This window comes from Podarcis erhardii (genome assembly GCF_964252035.2).
Source record: "Podarcis erhardii genome assembly, chromosome: 1".
In the NCBI taxonomy this organism is placed as follows: domain Eukaryota; kingdom Metazoa; phylum Chordata; class Lepidosauria; order Squamata; family Lacertidae; genus Podarcis; species Podarcis erhardii.
The window spans coordinates 138256287-138277060 of NC_138497.1; the positions used below are offsets into that span (position 1 = coordinate 138256287).

The following is a 20774-nucleotide window of genomic DNA, read 5'->3' on the forward strand; positions in this document are numbered from 1 at the left end:
AAGTCCTACCCTGCATAATCAATCACAAGACACAGCACACACACACACACACACACACACACACACACACACACACACACCATTTGAATGGCAATGCCCATTAACTTTGTGGGGGGCTGGCCCCCTTAAATATTTTAGGGGGGGGAGAAGGGACCTCAGCCCCTAGCAGTTGGCTTCTATGCTTAAGAGCACATGTACCATAATTCCCAAGCACCAGATTCTTAAATGCTCAGTTGCTTGTTTCAAACAATGGTGATCTGGCCCATTCACCATGTGTCCCCCCACTAACCTCACACATATATGCAGGGACAGCATGTCTGACTCTAGAGATGCCCTCCATTGATTTATTCAGCTATAGAAGTGCAGATTTTTTCACTACAGGTCTCCACAGAAAATGGAAGAAGGCGCCTTGCCTAAGATTCCATTTCAATTCCATTTACACATAATAGGGGAGGATGGGATAGACCAGGCTTCCTCAGACTCTGCCCTCCCAATGTTTTTGGCCTACAACTCCCATGATCCCTAGCTAGCAGGACCAGTGGTCAGGGATGATGGGAATTGTAGTCTCAAAACATCTGGAGGGCCGAGGTGGAGGAAGCCTGGGATACACAATCCCTAGCATTCTCGGAAAGGAAAATGCTGTCACAAATGACACGCACCCAATTGGCGGGGCAGGGGGAATCACAACAAGAGAGGACTCACACAAATGGCACAATTGCAGAAAACTTTCATCATAGCTACTTTAGGAACAGAGAGGTTACTGGGACAACAGTCATCCATTCCCTTAAATGCTGGATGTCCTGGTGCTCCCCGTTGGTAGATTCCCCCATGATAGCAGTGCCAAAACAGGATGGGGACTAGGTACTTAATAGCAACGAGCGTATTGGCTTGTCACCACTGTTGCAGGCTTTCCCCTGCAATTGCTGTGCTTCCCACATTCTTCTTGCTAATTCAGTTGGTTAGGGAGAAGTCCCTGTGTGGGTTGCAAGTCAAATTTTCATTTATCCTAGGGAATGGGAGGGTAGAAGGTTGATCATGATCTACTGGCAGATATCTGAGTGATTTGCAGACAAGGGTTTCTGAGTTCAACAACAACAACAAACCTTTCACCCTTGCCCTCTTAGGTCAGGTTGTTGAAAATGAGTGGGAACAACCAGAAATCTTATTTTTTGTGTGAAAAGACTTGTGAGCTTGGTTCTGGTACTGATCACAATTCCTGAGCTGAGCATGTGCTCAGAGATACCATGTCCCTTCGATTCCTAGTGTATGGTTCTGTATATACTCCTGATTACTCTGCATCCAGGATGTTCTCACTACTGGTTTGGGAAGTGGTGTACACATGACATTAGCCACAGGTCATATCTAATCTGTATATGACATGTCATTTCTTATCAAATACTGCATTTTGTTGTATTTTCTTCCAAACCTGCTAAATCTAGTAGAAGGCACTTATAGTCACCAAGGTCCCCTGGGCCTCCGGTGACAAACATGGATGCAGGATGAGCCCCAGAGTACAAACTGGCTCTTTCAGGGCAGGCAATTTTTATTCAAAGTCTGTTCAAAATATGCACATTTGTAAGGTGATCTACATCTGAAGAGGGCTATATTTGTTTTTTAAAAATGATACGTCACAGTTAAATGTCATTCTGTGTTACTGTATATGCCCCTCTCTTCCATTTTTAATATTCTAAAATTGTATCAGCATGAATTTAGCTTGGATGGTTATTTTCCAAATGCAATTCACTCTTAATCTATATCCATCAATATATTACAAAATGCTATCAAATGTTTTGTGTTATAAAACATGTAACTGATATCTGCTTTTATGGAATTTCAACCAATGCAATATTTGGATTAACTTATTGAATTAAATTCAAAAAATGCTGATCTGGTTAAGCATGTGTGTGAAAGTGCAGAAACTTGCATGGCATAGATAAAGCACACCTTCAATATTAGACGGGGCTCCACCTCTGTTGTCTTTTGACACCTAGTGAACACCTTCCTCCTTCAACAAGCCTTTGAAGTTGAGACAGATCTTTTCCAGTCTGCATCTGTACTAGAACTATTTTAAGAGGTTTTAGAGGTTGGCAGTGTTTGGTCTCTTCTTGTTTGCCACCTTGGGCTCCTTTAGGAGGAAAGCTGGCATATAAATTTAAACAATATAATAAATAATAAATAAATATCACCAGGAGCTGCAGTTCCATAGCTTTCATGGCGGTTCATCTTCTTTGACATTTTGTATTTATGTTGACTTAAGCCACCAAATCCACTATCAGTGTTTTTCATCACAGAAAAGCTGACACAATCCTAAGTATTTTTACTTGAAGGTCAGCCCCTATGGGTTCAATGGGACTTGGTTAAGAGCATACGAAGAGCTCCACTGGATCAAGTCGCAGGCTCACCTGATCCACCATTCTGTCAGATGCCTGTGGGAAACTCACAAGGAGGACCTGTGTTGAGCAGCGCTCTCTCCTCCCACAGTTTCTAGCCACTTGGTATTCAGTGCATTCAGCCTCCAACCATGGAGGCAGAGCATAGCCATCGTAGTTATTAGTCACTGACAGCCTCCATCTTCCTTAAAAGCCATCCAAGTTGGTAGCCAACTTGCCTTTTGTCTAAACCAGTGATGGCCAAACTTGGCCCTCCAGCTGTTTTGGGACTACAATTCCCATCATCCCTGACCACTGGTCCTGTTAGCTAGGTCTAAACTAAACAGCTCCAAATGCTCCAACTTTCCCTCACTGGGGAGTCACTCCATCCCCTCTATCATTTTTGCTGCCCCTTCTTATTTTTTTTCAACAGTACAATGTCCTTTCTCAGGTGAGGTGACTAGAATTGTACACGCCATTCCAAATGCAGCTGCATAGGTTTTTTATAACAACATTACAATATCAGCAATTTTATTTTCAATTCCTTTCCTAATGATCCCTAGAATGGCATTTAGCTTTTCCACAGCTGCCTCACGGTGGGCCAACATCTTCATCAAGCTATCCACTTATTCTGACCACTTATTCATGGTCAGTTACCAAAAACTCACACCATATGAGTGTACATGTGAAATTAAGAATATTTTGCGCTGGCATTCACCACTTTACACTTGTTTACACTGGCATACATTTGCCACTTTACAGTCCATCCACTCAGTTTGGAGAGATCTTTTTCAAGCCCTTCACAATCCTTTTTGGTTTAAATCAGACTCAAAAACTTAGTATAAGCAGCAAAATTGGCTTGTGAGCATGTTGTTGTTGTTGCTGTTGTTGTTGTTGTTGTTGTTGTTGTTGTTATTTTATACCCCACCCATCTGGCTGTGTGTTTCGGATTGCAGCTTATACTTATATTGAAGGATATTTTCACAGAAATCATCTGAAGTGTGTCATTATTGCCATTAGGGCACTCCCAGCTTCCAACAATCAGCATGCACTTCAACATTTACAGGTGTGGTTTTTTACGAATGCTGGTAAGGTCAAGCTATCAGTGGTTCAGGGTCAGCTCATCCATAAGGCAAGGTGAGGCAACCGCCTCAGGCGGCATGATCCACGGGGCAGCAGATCCCAATATCAGTCTTCATTTCCCCCTTGTTCTTGATGTAGATACTCACTCGCCCCCCTCTTGCCTGGTAGGGGTAGGGATGCCACTTTGTGGGCTGGCTCTGAGTGGCCTATACATCTGGATAAGGGAGATCTATAGTCAGGTCTCTTGCTAGGAGTCTTCTTTCTCAGCGAGGAATGAATGGAATGAATGGTCAGTGCACAGCCGTCAGCGCTGATCAGCAGGTGAGGCCCTGGTACAGGCCATATCCTTTTGGGGGTATGAGGTTAACATCAACCAAGAGCACGGTCTTTCAGTGCTGGCCCTGCAATTTTGTAGCACACTTTCCCAGGAAATCTGGTTCTCTATCTCTTTGGTAGTATTTCAGAAGCAGGTGAAAACATTTTTAGCAGGGCTTTGGGGATTCAAATTTATCCTGCAATTTGGGGATTCAAATTTATCCTGCCTTAGCTCATGTTATTATTATTTTTTAAATGCATGTTAGATTATTTGATTAGCTATAAATTATGTTTTGATGAATTGCCTTTTGAGCTGTGTGTTGAAAGCTGGTACATTTATTCTTGTAAATAAAATAAATAAAAGCCAATGCTATTTTTCTAGAAAAAGAGGTGCTGGAACTCACCATGGACGCCTCCCTTGCTTTCTTGCAATGGCACCTGAGAGGGGCCGGAACTGAGTTCCTGTGAGTTCTGGCTGAACAAAAGCCCAGAATAAAACCATTGATTTGTAGATAAATCAAAGCAGTGTTAATGCAACTATTGTGATTTATCTGACTCATTGTGAGCTACTTTGAGCAAATACAAGCTGTAAATATTGGCTTGTCTCATTGTGAGGACAAGCAAGCTGAAGATTGCTAAGGACTCGGTGTGCTAGAAATGTGGAATTAATTATCAATTATAAAAGCTTATATAACATTATAGTACAATGTTACACCTTTCCATTGGCAAAACACAGGATTTAGTCCTCAGTAAGCTTTTACAATTTCTTACTGCACACTTTAGAAAATTCATTTTAGAGTTGTTGGGGTTTTTTGGTGTTTTTTTTGGTTCATGTAATGAATCATTGAAGAGTGAATCATATTTAAATTGGATAGAGAGTTCAGGAGGTTTCATTTAATGATTACCTTGAAGAGTGCAGCTTGGCTGTTGACTGCTCATTTTTGAATCACCAGCCACCTTGGGAATTCAGGACGCAGCAGTGTTTAACCTGTATAAGCCACTTTTGCATATTTTATTACTGTGGCTCAATGGCACTCTCCCCCCCCCATAACACAATAGCTAATTAGCTGAATAAAGTGCACTGCCCTGGATTCAGTTTTCAGGTAGGGTGTTGCTTCATTTTGGAGAACTTGAACTTTAAGCAAGAGAACTTTTTGATCAGCATCTTTGCAGGACTGGGAGCTAGTATGATGTTGTTCCGTAGGGAAGCGATAGGCAGGGAGAGACAGAGCACTAAGTGCCTTCTTGGCAGTGGTGCCCTCCCTGTGGAACGCCCTCCCATCAGGTGTCAGGGAGATAAAGAATTACACAACTTTTAGAAAACATCTGAAGGCTGTTCAGGGAAGTTTTTAATGTCTGACATTTTATTATTTTTTATATTTTGCTGGAAGCCGCCCAGAGTGGCTGGGGAAACCCAACCAGGTGGGCAGGGTATAAACAATAAAATTATTATTATTATTATTATTATTATTATCATTATCATTATCATTATCATTATTATTAGACTCAGGGCTCCAAAAGACTTTACTGCTCCATATGTTAAGTGCAATCTTTACCTGAGTCTCAGGTCTTCTGACCTCTGTCATGTGTGTGCACACACATACTGAAGTTTACTATAAAACGGTTCTTGACTATTCTATAACTAGGGACTGCTGGCCATGGACATAGTGAGAATTTATGTTGGGAAGATGCAAGCTTTATGTTGGTGGGAGGCAGAACCTCAGTTAGTTAAGTATTTTAATTTATTTACTTGATTTGGGGGGGGTCTGCCCCCCTGCCCCCCTTGGCTACGCCCATGCTGACAGCCCCTTTGCCCAGCCCCTTTTCCTGCATCTGGCCAAATCCTCCTCCTCCTTTTATACCTAACCAAACCCCCTTTCTCTGCACCTCCCCCATTCCTCCCCTATCCCCTCACAGCTTAACCCAAGCCCCTTTTAAAGGAGGAATGAGGCGCTTCAGAGAGCACTTTTCCAAAGCTCCTTCCCCCTCTGTTAGACCTCCCTGCAGCACCCCTTAAAGGAGAAGGAAGGACATTTTCAGGGTTTTAAAATCTGTTGTTCCAGGCCAGTTTCCTGTCTGAGCAGATTGCTGCTCAGTAATTCACACAGGTATCTTGCCTCACTGTCTTCGCTGAAATCAGTCCTTAGCTTGGCCCTAACTACTACGATAAAGTAAGAACAGCTATAAATAATAATTAAAAAGTAATTTAGCATTTATAAACAAAACAAATTCCTTCCAGTAGCACCTTAAAGACCAACTAAGTCAGTTCTTGGTATGAGCTTTCGTGTGCATGCACACTTCTTCAGATACACTGAAACAGAAGTTTCCAGACCCTTCTATATAGTGAGAAGGTGGGGAGGGGTATTACTCAGAAGGGTGGTGGGAATGGGTGATTGGCAGATAGCTGTGATGAGCCTGTTGACGACTCTTAACGACTGCAATAGGTCTTACAGGAAAAAGCAAGGGGTGAAAAGGTGAAAAATGGCTTTGTCATGTATAATGAGATAAGAATCCAAGGTCTTTGTTCAGACCAGGTTTCTCCATGGTTTTAAGTTTGGTGATAAGTTGTAATTCAGCAGCTTCTCTTTCCAGTCTATTTCTGAAATTCCTTTGTAGTAAAACAGCTACTTTGAGATCTTGTATAGAATGTCCTGGGAGATTGAAGTGTTCTCCTACTGGTTTCTCTGTCTTGTGATTCCTGATGTCCGATTTATGTCCGTTTATTCTTTGGCGTAAGGTCTGGCCTGTTTGTCCAATATAGAGAGCTGAAGGACACTGTTGGCATTTTATGGCATACACAATGTTAGACGATGAGCAATTAAATAGTCCCGAGATGGTATGTGTGATGTTGTTGTTAGACAACAGATGTTGTTGTTAGACAACAGATCAACAGAGCCAGACTGATACCCAGAGAGAACTTGCTACAAGACAGACCCAAAAAAGAAAATAACAGAACACCTCTAGTCATCACATACAGCTCCCAAGTTAAAACAGTACAACGCATCATCAGAGATCTACAACCTCTCCTGGACAATGACAGTTCTCTTTCTCAAGCTCTGGGAGGAAGACCTTTCATTGCCTACAGACAGCCACCCAGTCTTAAACAACTCCTAACCCACAATAATACTACAACCAGACCTAACACGGACACTGGCACCAGAGCCTGCAATAAACCCAGATGCCAACTTTGCTGCCACATACACCCGGACAACACCATTACTGGCCCCAACAACATCACACATACCATCTCGGGACTATTTAATTGCTCATCGTCTAACATTGTGTATGCCATAAAATGCCAACAGTGTCCTTCAGCTCTCTATATTGGACAAACAGGCCAGACCTTACGCCAAAGAATAAACGGACATAAATCGGACATCAGGAATCACAAGACAGAGAAACCAGTAGGAGAACACTTCAATCTCCCAGGACATTCTATACAAGATCTCAAAGTAGCTGTTTTACTACAAAGGAATTTCAGAAATAGACTGGAAAGAGAAGCTGCTGAATTACAACTTATCACCAAACTTAAAACCATGGAGAAACCTGGTCTGAACAAAGACCTTGGATTCTTATCTCATTATACATGACAAAGCCATTTTTCACCTTTTCACCCCTTGCTTTTTCCTGTAAGACCTATTGCAGTCGTTAAGAGTCGTCAACAGGCTCATCACAGCTATCTGCCAATCACCCATTCCCACCACCCTTCTGAGTAATACCCCTCCCCACCTTCTCACTATATAGAAGGGTCTGGAAACTTCTGTTTCAGTGTATCTGAAGAAGTGTGCATGCACACGAAAGCTCATACCAAGAACTGACTTAGTTGGTCTTTAAGGTGCTACTGGAAGGAATTTGTTTTGTTTTGACTATGGCAGACCAACATGGCTACCTATCTGTAATTAGCATTTATAATTAAAGTCACACACACACACACACACACACACACACACACACACACACATATCTATATATGTAGAGGGACCCCTGACCATTAGGTCCAGTCGCAGATAGGGTTGGGGTGCTCAGCTCGCTTTACTGGCCTGAGGGAGCTGGCGTACAGCTTCCGGGTCATGTGGCCAGCATGTGGCGAACCAGAGCAGCGCACGGAAACGCCGTTTACCTTCCCGCTGGAGTGGTACCTATTTATCTACTTGCACTTGACGTGCTTTTGAACTGCTAGGTGGGCAGGAGCAGGGACCGAGCAATGGGGGCTCACCCCATCATGGGGATTCGAACCGCCGACCTTCTGATCAGCAAGCCCTAGGCTCTGTGGTTTAACCCACAGCGCCACTCTCTCTCTCTCTATATATATATATATTTAGAGAGAGAGAGAGAGAAAGAGAGAGAGAGAGAGAGATATCAAGTGCTGCAACTCTCCAACGGTTTGGCATCACCCCACCCTCTTCCGTTGTTTCCCAAGACAGATGGATGCCAACAAAAAGATATAGATATAAAAGATCTATTCAAAACATTCAGGCAATGACAGTGAAAACTACATCAAGCTCTTGTCTCAGAACTTGACAGCAAGAACAGACTCCTGCTGAGGCCTGACACCTTTTCTGGGATCATAATGTGGGTGAAAAGCCTTCACTAGAAAGCCTGATTACACAGAGCAGGGGGAAATGTGCGGTAAAGATGGGTGACTTGCTCTAGACTTGAGTGATTGGTTTGAAAAATAAATCAAGTTGCATAAAAATAAATAGAAACCAGCAGAAATGGCTCTGCTTGTTTCCTGAGGGAATCTGATTTAGACCTCAAATTATAACCCAAGACAGAGAAGAATTAAGGGGCTTAGTGATGCTCGCCTCGTAATTAAGACTGGCATTAGGAGTCCCCAACCTGGTATCCCTTCCTGACCCAATGAACCTTGCCAGCATCTCTCATCTTGTGAACAGACTGCTCTCCTCAGTCAGGCATGTAGAGAGCTGGAAATATCCAAGTAGGTTTCCTTCAATAAAGAAGGAAGTAACTAAGGCAAAACTTGGCAAACTGTGTGTCACGACACATTGGTGTCAGCAGCAGTGTGTAGGTGTGTCACACAAATGCTCCCTGTGCTCCTCCCGGAGCTGGAAAGGGGTTTGTTTCACCTCCGATTTGCTAGTAAAAATGAATTGCTGTGTCGTGAAATGATGCATGTCTAAAAAGTGTGTTGCTAACATGAAAAGTTTGGAAAGCTCTAAGCTAAGTTGTTGTCACAGAAGATAGGTGGCACTACAGATATAAAATTCACAGCATGTTATGGTTTAAGATAAAATTACATTAAAATGTTACATGGATGGTATCTATATAACACCTGGTAAATTGGCAAAAGTGTGTACATCAAAATCAAATAAGTGTTGGAAATGCAAAGAAAAAGAAGGTACTTTTATCATATGTGGTGGTCTTGTTGTAAGGTTAAAGCTTACTGGGAAATGATATATAATGAGTTGGAAAAGATGTTTAAAATAACATTTGTAAAAAAAAAAAACACCTCAGAAGCTTTTCTTTTGGGAATTATAGGTATAGAACTACCCAAAGAGTACAGAAATTGATTTATGTATGCAAGTACAGCTGTAGGAATGTTACTTGCCAAAAAATGGAAAGAAGAAGTCCCGACGAGAGATGAATGGACACAAAAACTTATGGATTATGCAGAAATAGCAAAACTTACTGGAAGAATGAGAAATCAAGATAGCAAATATTTTATAAAAAAATGGAAATGGTTTATTGAATATCTACAAACAAATTGTAAACAGATAAAGACATTGGCAGGATTACTGTAATAACCTGCAGTTTCAGAAGAATATATAATCAAAATAGATGAATAAAAGAATTAGCTAAGTTAATTTAGAATATGCAAGAAATGATAAAATAAATTTAAGGAACCGCAGAAAGAGAAGGAAGGAAGTCAAGGTTTGAAATGTTAAAACAATTGTTAAACTATTGAAATGTATATAAATGAAAACTAGAAATAAAATTATAAAAAACAAACAAAAGAAAAGATAGGTGGCACCATAATTTGAGCACTTCAGAGAGATGAGCTTGTGTTTGTGTTTCTTCCTACATTTTTAAATATAGAACTAACCTTACATGAACACTCCAGGATCGCAGTAATAGCAGTCGTTTCCCTATTGCCTTTAAACAGAACCTTTCCCCCCTCCCATAATGATTTGAAACTGGTCACCCGAAACTGGCATCATGCCTTGGCTATCATGAGCAGGGCAAACAGCATCCATCAACAGAGATGGGTAGATAGCTTGCCTGTGATAAGCTTATCATATAAGGATGGGCTTCTTTTTGAACCTGGAATCGGCCTTCCTCATCTCTATATTGTGATAAGAAGAAGTCAGGATTTTCTCAAACTTACTAAACTTAGAAGAAAAAATCCCAGGGCAATCAAGGTCCTCACATATTTTCCCCTAAGGATCTGCACTTTTCTTTAATCAAATGATATTCAGGTAGAGACAAGTAAATTCTGAAGCGTGTGTTTTTTGCTGAAAGAAATATTGCAAAACTTTAAAATGTTTAGTTGTGAAAATACTAACATGCTAGGCAAAAGCATCATTCTGTTACAGCAAGGTACTATGCATATGAAATAAAACTCACATCTGAAATTTAATTTGGTGTAAGGATCCTTTTAAAAAAACATACCTCAGCTTTTTGTACTGCAATAGCTTGTGCTCTATTAAACAGTGTGATAAGTAATTTGGCTAGGGCAGCTGGCAGCTGGTGAGCACTGGATGGAACTGCTTGGTGGCCGAGGAGTCACAGAGGTGTGGCCAAGTCATAGTTTTCTCCTAATCTTCCTCCATGCAAAAAGCGCCACAGACACTTAAGCATTGAGAGTACCGTACAAATGCTTAGCACCTAACTAAACTGAAAAGAAGTATGTTTTGGTCATGTTAACATGTCACAGAATAACGGACAAAGGTGTAATTTATTTGTGTTGGGGACCCCTACCTTAATTTCCCTTTTCTCTTACAGTTTCTCAGTTGTCCAGGCTAAGCTTGTGTTCTGTGCTGATAGCGTTTATGATTTCTCTGCCCTTTCCAGTGACGAAGATGGTATGTGCTGAGCAATGTGATGGCAGGTGTTACGGGCGCTCCGTCAGCGAATGCTGCCACCGTGAATGCGCAGGAGGCTGTTCTGGACCAAAAGACACCGATTGCTTTGTAGGTCTCACCCTTCACTCCTTTCTGTCTTCCTATCAGCAGCTTTGCTCATTCTTGGGCTTTCTTGCCAAGGAAATGTGTGTGTGTCTTTAATTATACTGCATGTACAGTGGAAGATATTCACTCACCGTTTTAGCATTCATATTTTCCCATTACATTTCCGTTACTTATCAGCTTATTTCACCCATTGAAACATTTATGAGATTTGCAAATAGAGATTTGAAACCATTTATATGCTAATTGGTATGATTTTTATCTTAAGTGAAAATACATTTTACTTTCCTAAAAATTAACATTTATAGCATGTGGGCAATTTATATCAGAAGTTTGACTTTAAACAAAAGACAGACCAAAAATCCACCATCCGTCATATTTGCTAAAAACAGAATATAAGAGCTGTTGCCTAAAAGTGAAGGAAGTGAAGGAAGCCTAATTTATTTCTGTGGACAATGTTTCCTCCTAAGTGAGCTTCTGATGGCAGCCTCAGTCAGGTATACACAGCTTAAACAACCAGGTGGCCATGACTAAGTTTTGCTAATAAATGTGATGCCTAAACCTGTTTGGAACTTATCACAAACAATGTATGTACATGTCAAGTTAGGATTAGGAGCCTCCCAGGTGGGAAATGCAATGGAGCATTTCAGAGCTAAAATTAATGTGAAGAATCGGACTCAAATATTGTATTTCCATTTTAATCTAGAAGAGCTGGATTTTGAATTTCTCTGCATGAACTGGGAAATTTTTTCAGCTCTAACTTGATGTCACCAAAATGGTACTCAAAGCAGAATAAGAACATGGCAGGGAATTAACACCCTTAATTAAAGGTTGTCGTTTGCAGGTGTTCCTTTGCTCCTGTCCTCCGTACACCTTTATATCAAAAGAACGGGTGAGCTAACAATACCCATTCTTCCAAAGAAAACTGGCTTTGAAATCAGGAATTACAAAAGTTGGGGAAACAGTATGTAGTCCGTTAGTTTAGCTACCAAGGGGTATTTTTTCTCCCCCTCATGTCCCTAAAAGTTTTCTTTATTTGCCTGATTTATTTTATGCTGGAGGCCAAATTAGGCATGATCATGGGAACCCCACCAGTGTGTGAAAGGGGTGTGTGTGTGTGTGTGTGCTTGTTCTTGTGTGTAAGATCAAAGTGGGTGTATAAGCGAGGGAAGTAAACCTGCCCTTCCTCTGCATTTCCCCTCTGCAGTCAGTTTGCAGTCAGTTACCCGAAGGGAAGTGAGCTGAGCTGGGACTCAGGAACAAGCGCCTGGGGTGATAATAATAATAATAATAATAATAATAATAATAATAATAATAATATTTTTTTATTTATACCCCGCCCTCCCCAGCCAAGGCCGGGCTCAGAGCGGCTTACAAACAATAATAAAAACAAGATGAATGATTACAACTTAAAAACAAAAATAAAATACAACATTAAAATAATGGAACATTAAAATATTAAAATGTAGCCTCATCGCAGGAGGAGAAGGAAAAGAAAAAAAAATGAATCCCAGGAAGGGGAAGGAGGAAGGTCCAGCTCCCCATATCTGCATATCCTTTGTTGTTAAGATCAGGGGTCCGAGCTAGATGAGATGGTGAGAGATTCAGCCGAAATATTGGGAAATAATAGAAAAAGATGGAGACAACTGGAGGTTGCAGAGTATGGAGAAACTAAAGGGGAAAGTGCGAGATTGGTTACATTATGCTCAGATCAAAGAAGTTTTTAAGTCAGATAAAAAATTAGGATTCCAGGTGGAAAAATCAAAATTAGAAACAGAATTGTTAGAACCCAGCTCTAAGATACTTTCAAGAATGTATAACTTGCTGCTAAAATGGAATACACAGGATGAAACGGTCAAATCAGCTATGATAAAATGGGCACAGGACATAGGGTACAACATCATGTTTGCTGACTGGGAAAAGTTATGGACCACAGGTTTGAGATTTACGGCATGTAATGCCTTGAAAGAAAATATTATGAAAATGATATATAGGTGGTACATGACTCCAGTCAAGCTTGCAAAGATATACCATTTGTCGGACAATAAATGTTGGAAGTGTAAAGAAGCTGAAGGAACATTCTTTCACCTCTGGTGGACTTGCCCTAGAGTGAAGGCTTTCTGGGAAATGATATACAATGAGATGAAAAAGGTATTTAAATATACCTTCCCTAAGAAACCAGAGGCCTTTCTCCTGGGCATTGTCGGCCAGAGTGTGCAAAAGAAGGATCAAACTTTTTTCATGTATGCTACAACAGCAGCAAGGATACTCATTGCTAAATGCTGGAAAACTCAAGATTTGCCCACACTGGAAGAGTGGCAGATGCAACTGATGGACTATATGGAACTGGCTGAGATGACTGGCAGAATCCGAGACCTGGGAGAAGAACTGGTGGAGGAGGACTGGAAGAAATTTAAGGATTATCTACAAAAACATTGTAAATTGTATGAATGCTAAGAAAGATCTAAGATTTGTAATAACATGGCTCCAATAAATTAGTAATAAGGAGTATAAATTTGAATGTAATTGAAAGAAAAGACAAATTTCGGATAAACAATATTTTATAATTAAATCTGAACAAGAGAGTTGTTAAATTTCAAAATTTGAGATTTTAACAGTGGAAAATTTTATTATATAAACTAAATTAAGTTAATAATTTGCTGTCAAAATTTATGATTTTAGAAAGCAGGAACAAGAGGTGCGAGGAAATCCAAGGAAGGGTACGAAATGTGGATATTGGAAAATGTGATGTTATTATGTGTTCTTTACTGTTAAACAAAAACCTAATAAACATTATTTAAAAAAAAAGAGAGAGATGGTGAGAGATTCATGTTATGATTTCCTATGGGTTTGTCAAGGAGCAGGTGCTCTTTTTGGATTCAAAACACAACAAGCACACAAATGGGATGGAGGCTAAAGATTTTATTAGCCAGCCCAAAGAAAGCCGCAAAGCATTGCCGATATCCCTCTGGCTGCTGGGCACTCTGTCAGCAGCAGACATGGCTATTGAAGATGGAGGTGCAGCCAGCAACTTTGCAGATCAGGCTGTGCGGAGATTCCCAAGCTTTGAAGCTCTGCAGTTCTGAGGATCTGACCATCAGCAGTCTTCTGAAACTTATATACTGTTGGGGGTTATACAAGCTATGCATGATGTTTGGGTGACACATCAGTTTCCTACCAAAGTAAAAGGCTAGTTGGTATTTTGCAGGCAGCAAAATATATAACTCCTAAGAATAGCCTTTACGCCCTACTCTAAATGACAGCTGAAGCTTTGTCTTAAAGATACAAATTCCCACAACTGTGCCATCTCAGCATACAACCAACTAGTGAGAAACTAATACTGTACAAAAGTAGCAGAATTAAAGGCCTGCTTAAAGGCCTAGCAGCCCTAGCCCACAGGAATGCATAGTCATGCAAGAAGCATTGTTGCAGACCACCTAAAAACCTTGCGATAACAAAGCTTTTCTGTAATATTCCAATACAGGGTTGTTGTTGTTAAGTTACAAATGTATGGATGTTCCACAGAAACGCACATGGAAAATAGCACCTTAGATGTGCATCTCAAAAACATTTCAGGGGGAAAGGTTAGACAGTGCCACCTTATATACACTCCTCACCATCACCTAAGCTCCTGGAGTATACTTACCTCTACCTCTACTGAGCCCTGGAAGAGACAATACAGTCATACCTTAGTTCTCAAACTCCGTTTGACTCCCAAAACTGTTTGAAAACCAAGGCACAGCTTCTGACTGGCTGCAGGAGCCTCCTGCACTGAAGTGGAAGCCACGTAGGGACTTCCGGGTTGGCGCCTCCAGAAATGGCGGAATTCCTCTGATTGGGAGGAATTCGCTCTGTGGAAACTAGGGTCTGGCCGCCACGGCGAAGGCAGAGACCCACTAAAATCACAGGCGGGAGAAGCCTGTGAATGTGGGATTCGGCTGGCACCTTTTGCGCCTCCCCTACTCGTGGGGAGACCCGGTTTCGGGGATCCGGAGCAACGTGGGGTGAGCGGCGCGGTGCTTCGAATTGATTGCTTTTTTCACGGAGTGAAGCCGCATTGCTGTTGCCGGAGAGCACTGACTTTTTCCTGTGGACAATTTGATTCTAAACAACTACCCATGAGTAGAACGGAAAATTGGATTCTTAAATGTCTTAATTTGGCACTGAAACGGGGAGGCTCTAAACAGGAAGTCCGCCTTCCCCTTTTGTAAATAGATTGAAGCAAAGAGCTTGGAAGCTAAAGTCTTGGAAAGTCCTCTGTAAAGGATTAAACTTCCATCGGCTAAAATCATTAAACCCCCCTTGGAAGCAGGAGAAGAGGGGGAAAATTTTGGATCGTGTAAGCCTGCAGGAGAGAGGGAAGAAAGTCAAATTACCACCGCTCTGAATCTGGAAACGGGCTGCTAGCAAGACCGACGTTTTGGGAAAGTTCATTGTTGTTGACAGCTAGTTAAATAAGAGAAATACATTGTTTCCATTGTCTCGTTCTGCGTTTAAAAAGGAGTAAAAGTAACTGAAAATTGAAACAAATTTTATTGCCTGAACTGTGTCTAAAATGACTGATACAAATAGAAATTGTTTCCCTCTAGAGGGAGCCTTTGAGGCTGTTATAGGAATTGATCTGGGGGGATTTCCAGCTGCAAGATAAAAAATTGTGAGAACCAGGGATTGACCTTGGATTGTTTAAGAATGTCAACAGAAGAAGCCTTAGTGACTGCATTTTGTAAGATAAGTGATTCATTGGAACAGCTCCTCAAGAAGATGGACGTGATGACTATTAAAATTGACAATTTGGGTCAAAAAGTGACTAATTTTGGACAAAAAGTGAATATTTATACAGAAACTATTCAGGAATCGACACAGGAATCTATTTTGATATGGCAAACTGTGGAGAATGCGAGGGAGAAAGTTGTTGTTGCTGAACCTAAAGTAATACAAGTGGAGAGGGAGAGAGCCCCAGTTTTACAGAGGCAATTTGATGATTATAAGTTGTTGCCTTCTATGAGTGAATTCAGAGAAAGTCAGATTTTGAGGATTGGAGCCCTGCTTGGACTGGAGAAGGAAAGTTGATAGATCCCCTCATGCAGGGATTTACTGACCTTTGGGACCTGGACCTGGGTCAGGAGGAGATTGGAGTTGTGGGGACCTTCAGATTTGGAGGAATTTTGAAACACGTCCTGAAATATCTTTTGGATTTTAGTTTTAACTACGGAGATTTGGCTGACCTGTCGAGAAGGAATAAAAACATTGCTAGGTCGGAGCTTCCCCGAGATCTACTCTTCAGCATCAAAGGAAGGAAATTAAGAACAAGATCAGCAGAAGGCAAAGTAAAGTGCATGTATAAATATGAAGAAGACATGCAGAAGGGACTTGGAAAAGAGTTAAGAGCCTCGGACAGAAGATCACCAGGTTGATGGACTATATGGAATTGATGGAAATGACTGGCAGAATCCGAGACCAGGGAGAAGAGACGGTGGAAGAAGATGGGAAAAAGTTTAAAGTTTATTTATAGAAATATTGTAAAATTAATGAGTGTTAGAAAAATGTTGGAATGAAATTATATGGCTTTAGTAGAAATGTTATAAGGAGTTAAGCATAAATAAGTATTAAAGTATTAATGGAAAATAAGGTTAAAATAAGTCAAGATAATTATAAGACAGAAAATAGAGAAAGATGGAAAGGAATTGCTGAAACAATTAATAGAATTGGAATACAAAAAGGGAGGTGGGAGGAGGTCGAGGAAACAAGGGAATGAAGGATAAGACATTGAAATGGTATGATGTATGTTTTTAAACTGTTTTTGTTCTGTTTTGTTTAGTTTAATGTGTTAATGTTGCGTTGTGTATATTGTAATGTATTATTTTTTCTTTCTTTTGCTTTTTCTTTTCTTTTCTTTCTTTTTCTTCTTTCTTTTGTAAGGTTTAAAAGTAATAAATATTATTATTATTTTTTTAAATGAAGTGGAAGCCACATAGGATGTTCGGCTTCTGAACGTTCCAAAATTCGGAACACTTACTTTCGTGTTTTCAGCACTCGAGAGCCAAAACGTATGAGTACCAAGGAGTTCAAGAACCAAGGTACGACTGTACAGGCAACTCCCAGTTTACATGGGGGTTAAATTCCGGGCTCCCTCATGTGTAACTGAAATCGTGTATGTTGGGAGCACCCTGGAGGGGCAGCAGGGCCTGAACAGCTGATGCACGGGGAAGCTTCTTCCCCACACATCAGCTGAGCTGAGACCCACTGCCCCTCTGGCTCACATAAGCAGGGGGGCATCAAGGCTTGCACAGCTGATGTGTGGGGAAGCGGCTGCTGCCGCCTTGCACATCAGCTGTTAGGCAGGAAGGCCTCTGGCTCACGAGGGGACCTTGCCCAGGGCCTGAAGAGGGCATCCTCTTTGGGCTCTGGAGAGGGTCTTCTCAGGGCGCTCTGCATTTCCAGGTTCCTGACACTGCTTGTGACACGTGCAAACAGAGCACATGTAAATGGGAAGTTGCTGTATTAGTAAAGCCGAAAAAATTAGACCTCCTTCTATGCTACAGGAAGCCAGGCCCACATGCCTTTCTGCTCCAGCTCAAAAGCATGGAATGCTCTAAGATATACTACCAGTACTTGTAAACAATACTTAAAGCCACAAATTTAAAATTTGCTGAACTCTTCAGAATGATTTTAGTAGATCCTTAATGAAAGGTTATCATAGCTTTGGGCTATACATCATTAGCATTCTACATCATTATGATATAGTTACTAAGCAATTCATTATGATGATAAGGTGCCAGGGCAGAAAATGAATAAAGGCACTAGATTGAGGGAAAGAATTAAATGAGTTATGTTATGTATTAATTAAAGCAATTTCAGCATATGCTGCATTAAGAGATGGTCTGACCTATAATGACTGCTTCCTCGAACCTATAGTATCCTGCTGTGAAAATTGCTAGATAAGGCAATCATCCATTGTTCTCGCAAGTGCTGGCATGTATTCATTTGTGTGAGCATTCTTGGAAGCAAAGCAGTGCCTATCTCTGCAGCATTAATGTTTCAGTAAATGTACTCACAAGGATTTAGAGGTATTTAGAGAATAATGAGAGTCAAAATTAAAGTGGATCTAAACAGGTCTCTGACTGTACTTTGTGCCTTTAATAACTCGGCAGTAATTCAACACATTGGTCTTGTTAAATTAAAAGGGGTTCCATTATAAAAGCCTTGCGTCTACCTCACCAAAACATTCAATATGGTGTCCACTTAAACAGAACCAGCCTTTACCATTTGCTCCTTAAGTTGATTCAGGGAAATCTGTGTCACTCTTCCTAACTTTGCTGTAGTCCTAGCTGACACCCTGTTTCCTGATGAAGGCTTCTAATGCTTTAAACAATGGCATGTCTGACAATAAACAGAAACACTTCCTTACATAGGCATCCCCTTGATCTCTCAATCCGACTCTCCTGTTTTAAATTTTTTTGTTGTTCTAATGGGATTGTTTTAGTTCATATTTTAATATTTTATACTTATAAACCATGCAGAAATCTACCTTGATGTGGGGTGTGTGTGATTTATATTATATTATATTATATTATATTATATTATATTATATTATATTATATTATATTATATTATATTATATTATTATATTATTATATTTCAATTGGTGTAGCCCAGGGGTGTCCAACTTCCAAGAGACTGTGATCTACTCCCACTATACCCATTGGATTGACCAAAGTTGTTGAGCTTTTTTTGGTGGGGGAGACCAGAGTTGTTGAGCTTTAGGGATCGACAGTTGACAGCAGGGAGAAAGTGCTTCTTGCTTTCAGTTCATGGCAGGCCATGCATTCCTACTGAGAATGGCTTGGCACCCGATCACCTGAGTCTGCTTTAGCAGGAGAGCACAAACAGTAAGTACACTGGGCACTTGCCGCTAAACCAGCAGCACAACTCTCAAGGGATACCCAATTGCCTCCTGCCATGGAAACCTCTGCTCTTGAGCAGTGTAGTAAACAATGATGGTAGCTTTTCTTTTATCACTGCAAAGAACCTCCATCGTACTGTGAAAAGGATAAGGAATAAGCATTGCCGCAGAAACACGGTTGATTACTACTGCTGTCTTTTCACATTCAGAATGGTCAGTGCAATGGCATCAGATTTGTTTTTATGCTAGTGCCAACAGTGGCAGTTCATTCTATTTTGCCACCTGAATCAAAATGGGAAGGTGCTGCCCGCCTCTCCCCACCCTGCGAAGCCTTGCGTACCAGGGTTGCAGTGGTGGTGGCTTCAGGCAGGATCTCACAAGATCTTATGGAACTCTTATAAGAGTTCCGCAAGATCTTGCAAGATCTCAACAGAAGCCACCACCACAGCTGTGCAACCCCCATGATGGCAGGGGTAGGCATAGTGCCTGCAGGGCACCACCCCATGGGATTCTACCACCTGAGGCTTCACTTGGCCTCAAGGGTGAGCCAGCCTGGGTGCTGAGAACTTAAGGCACAATCCTACAAACTAGCGTATCAGCACAGAATATCGTGATCTGAGGCTGGGATCTGGCCTCAAGAGCAACTATGGAATGTGTGCATTTAGGCCTTAGAGTCCTCTGCTCACCCAGAAAGGACTGTGGTGTTAGCTCCTGCCATTTGCTCATCTTAGGTCACTGGAATAGTACCTTTTGCCTATTGCACTTTAGGTTCCAGCTTCTCCAGCCTTCAGCAAAAATTTAAAGGTCCTCTCTTAAGGATCATCACATGGACGATGTTCTTCAATTATGCCTGTCATACCCCAACCCCTAAGCAGAGACATAGCTCTAAGTCCTATAAACATAACACGAGCTGTGCTGGGCCCACCTTGTCTGGCCTCCCGTTCCCACAGTGGTCAACCGCCTGCCTCTGGGAAGCCCCAAAGTTGGACTCCTAGCTCTCGATCCTCAGCAGCTGGTATTCAGGGGCATGGTGCCTCTGATTACTTGGGGGTAATATGCAGTCCTCATGATGTGTTATAAGAATATTATTTAAATTTCTCAAATTAGACTTCAATTGAATTTGATGACTCAGGAACCAAAGGTTATTATTTACGTAGAGTGAATACCTTAAGAAACTTATTTCCTATTGTTATTGTCAAGGGTCTGTTTATTAAATGCTGATAAAAGCTCTGATTCAAACTGTTCTTTCCTGTCTTGCAGGCTTGTATGAATTTTAATGACAGTGGGGCTTGTGTCACGCAGTGTCCTCAGACTTCAGTTTACAATCCTGCCACCTTCCAGATGGAAAACAACCGAGACGGCAAATACACCTATGGTGCTTTTTGTGTCAAAAAGTGCCCACGTAAGTTACAGGGGGAGGGTTGCCTTTCTTCCATGAAGGGCAACTGTTTCAAAGTGTCACCGCAGAAGTCTTTTAAAAAAATAATTGCAAAGCATGCCAAATGTACGGTGAAGTTAATGATGAGAAAGCACCCTATTTTCTTCAACAGCGATATATTGGAAGTTATAACTTACTCTAAGAATGGCATTGTTGAATGCTGACATTTTAATAACACCCTATAACTTAGAGCCAAAAATCCATGATAAATGTTTTGGTTTGTGTGGTCAAAATCTCAGCTTCCATCCAGCAGCAGATGTCAAATATGGAGCAGATTCTAACATTTCCTTTCTTTAAACAAAGTCTCATTTTCATTTCCCCTCAAACATAAGTGGAATTTTTTTTATGTTTGACCTTTTCTTGAAATTCAAGTGTGTGGTTTGGTAATGTGAGTCAGAACAGGCTCATTGCTATCAAGGCACATTAAAATATTGCTCCCAAAATAAAATAAAAAAATAAAATAAAATAAAATAAAATAAAATAAAATAAAATAAAATAAAATAAAATAAAATAAAAAAATA

The 20774-nt window shown here is 40.9% G+C and overlaps 1 protein-coding gene across 3 annotated transcripts in view; it reads left to right on the forward strand.

Annotated features, from left to right (window-relative positions):
* ERBB4 (erb-b2 receptor tyrosine kinase 4) overlaps window positions 1-20774 on the forward strand; it is an 816477-nt gene that overhangs the window by 586559 nt on the left and 209144 nt on the right. For all 3 annotated transcript variants that reach the window (XM_081857293.1, XM_081857292.1, XM_081857294.1), the window contains exons 6-7: window positions 10800-10918; window positions 20076-20217. In XM_081857293.1, the coding sequence (XP_081713419.1) occupies window positions 10800-10918; window positions 20076-20217 (261 nt within the window). The remainder of the gene's footprint in view (window positions 1-10799; window positions 10919-20075; window positions 20218-20774) is intronic.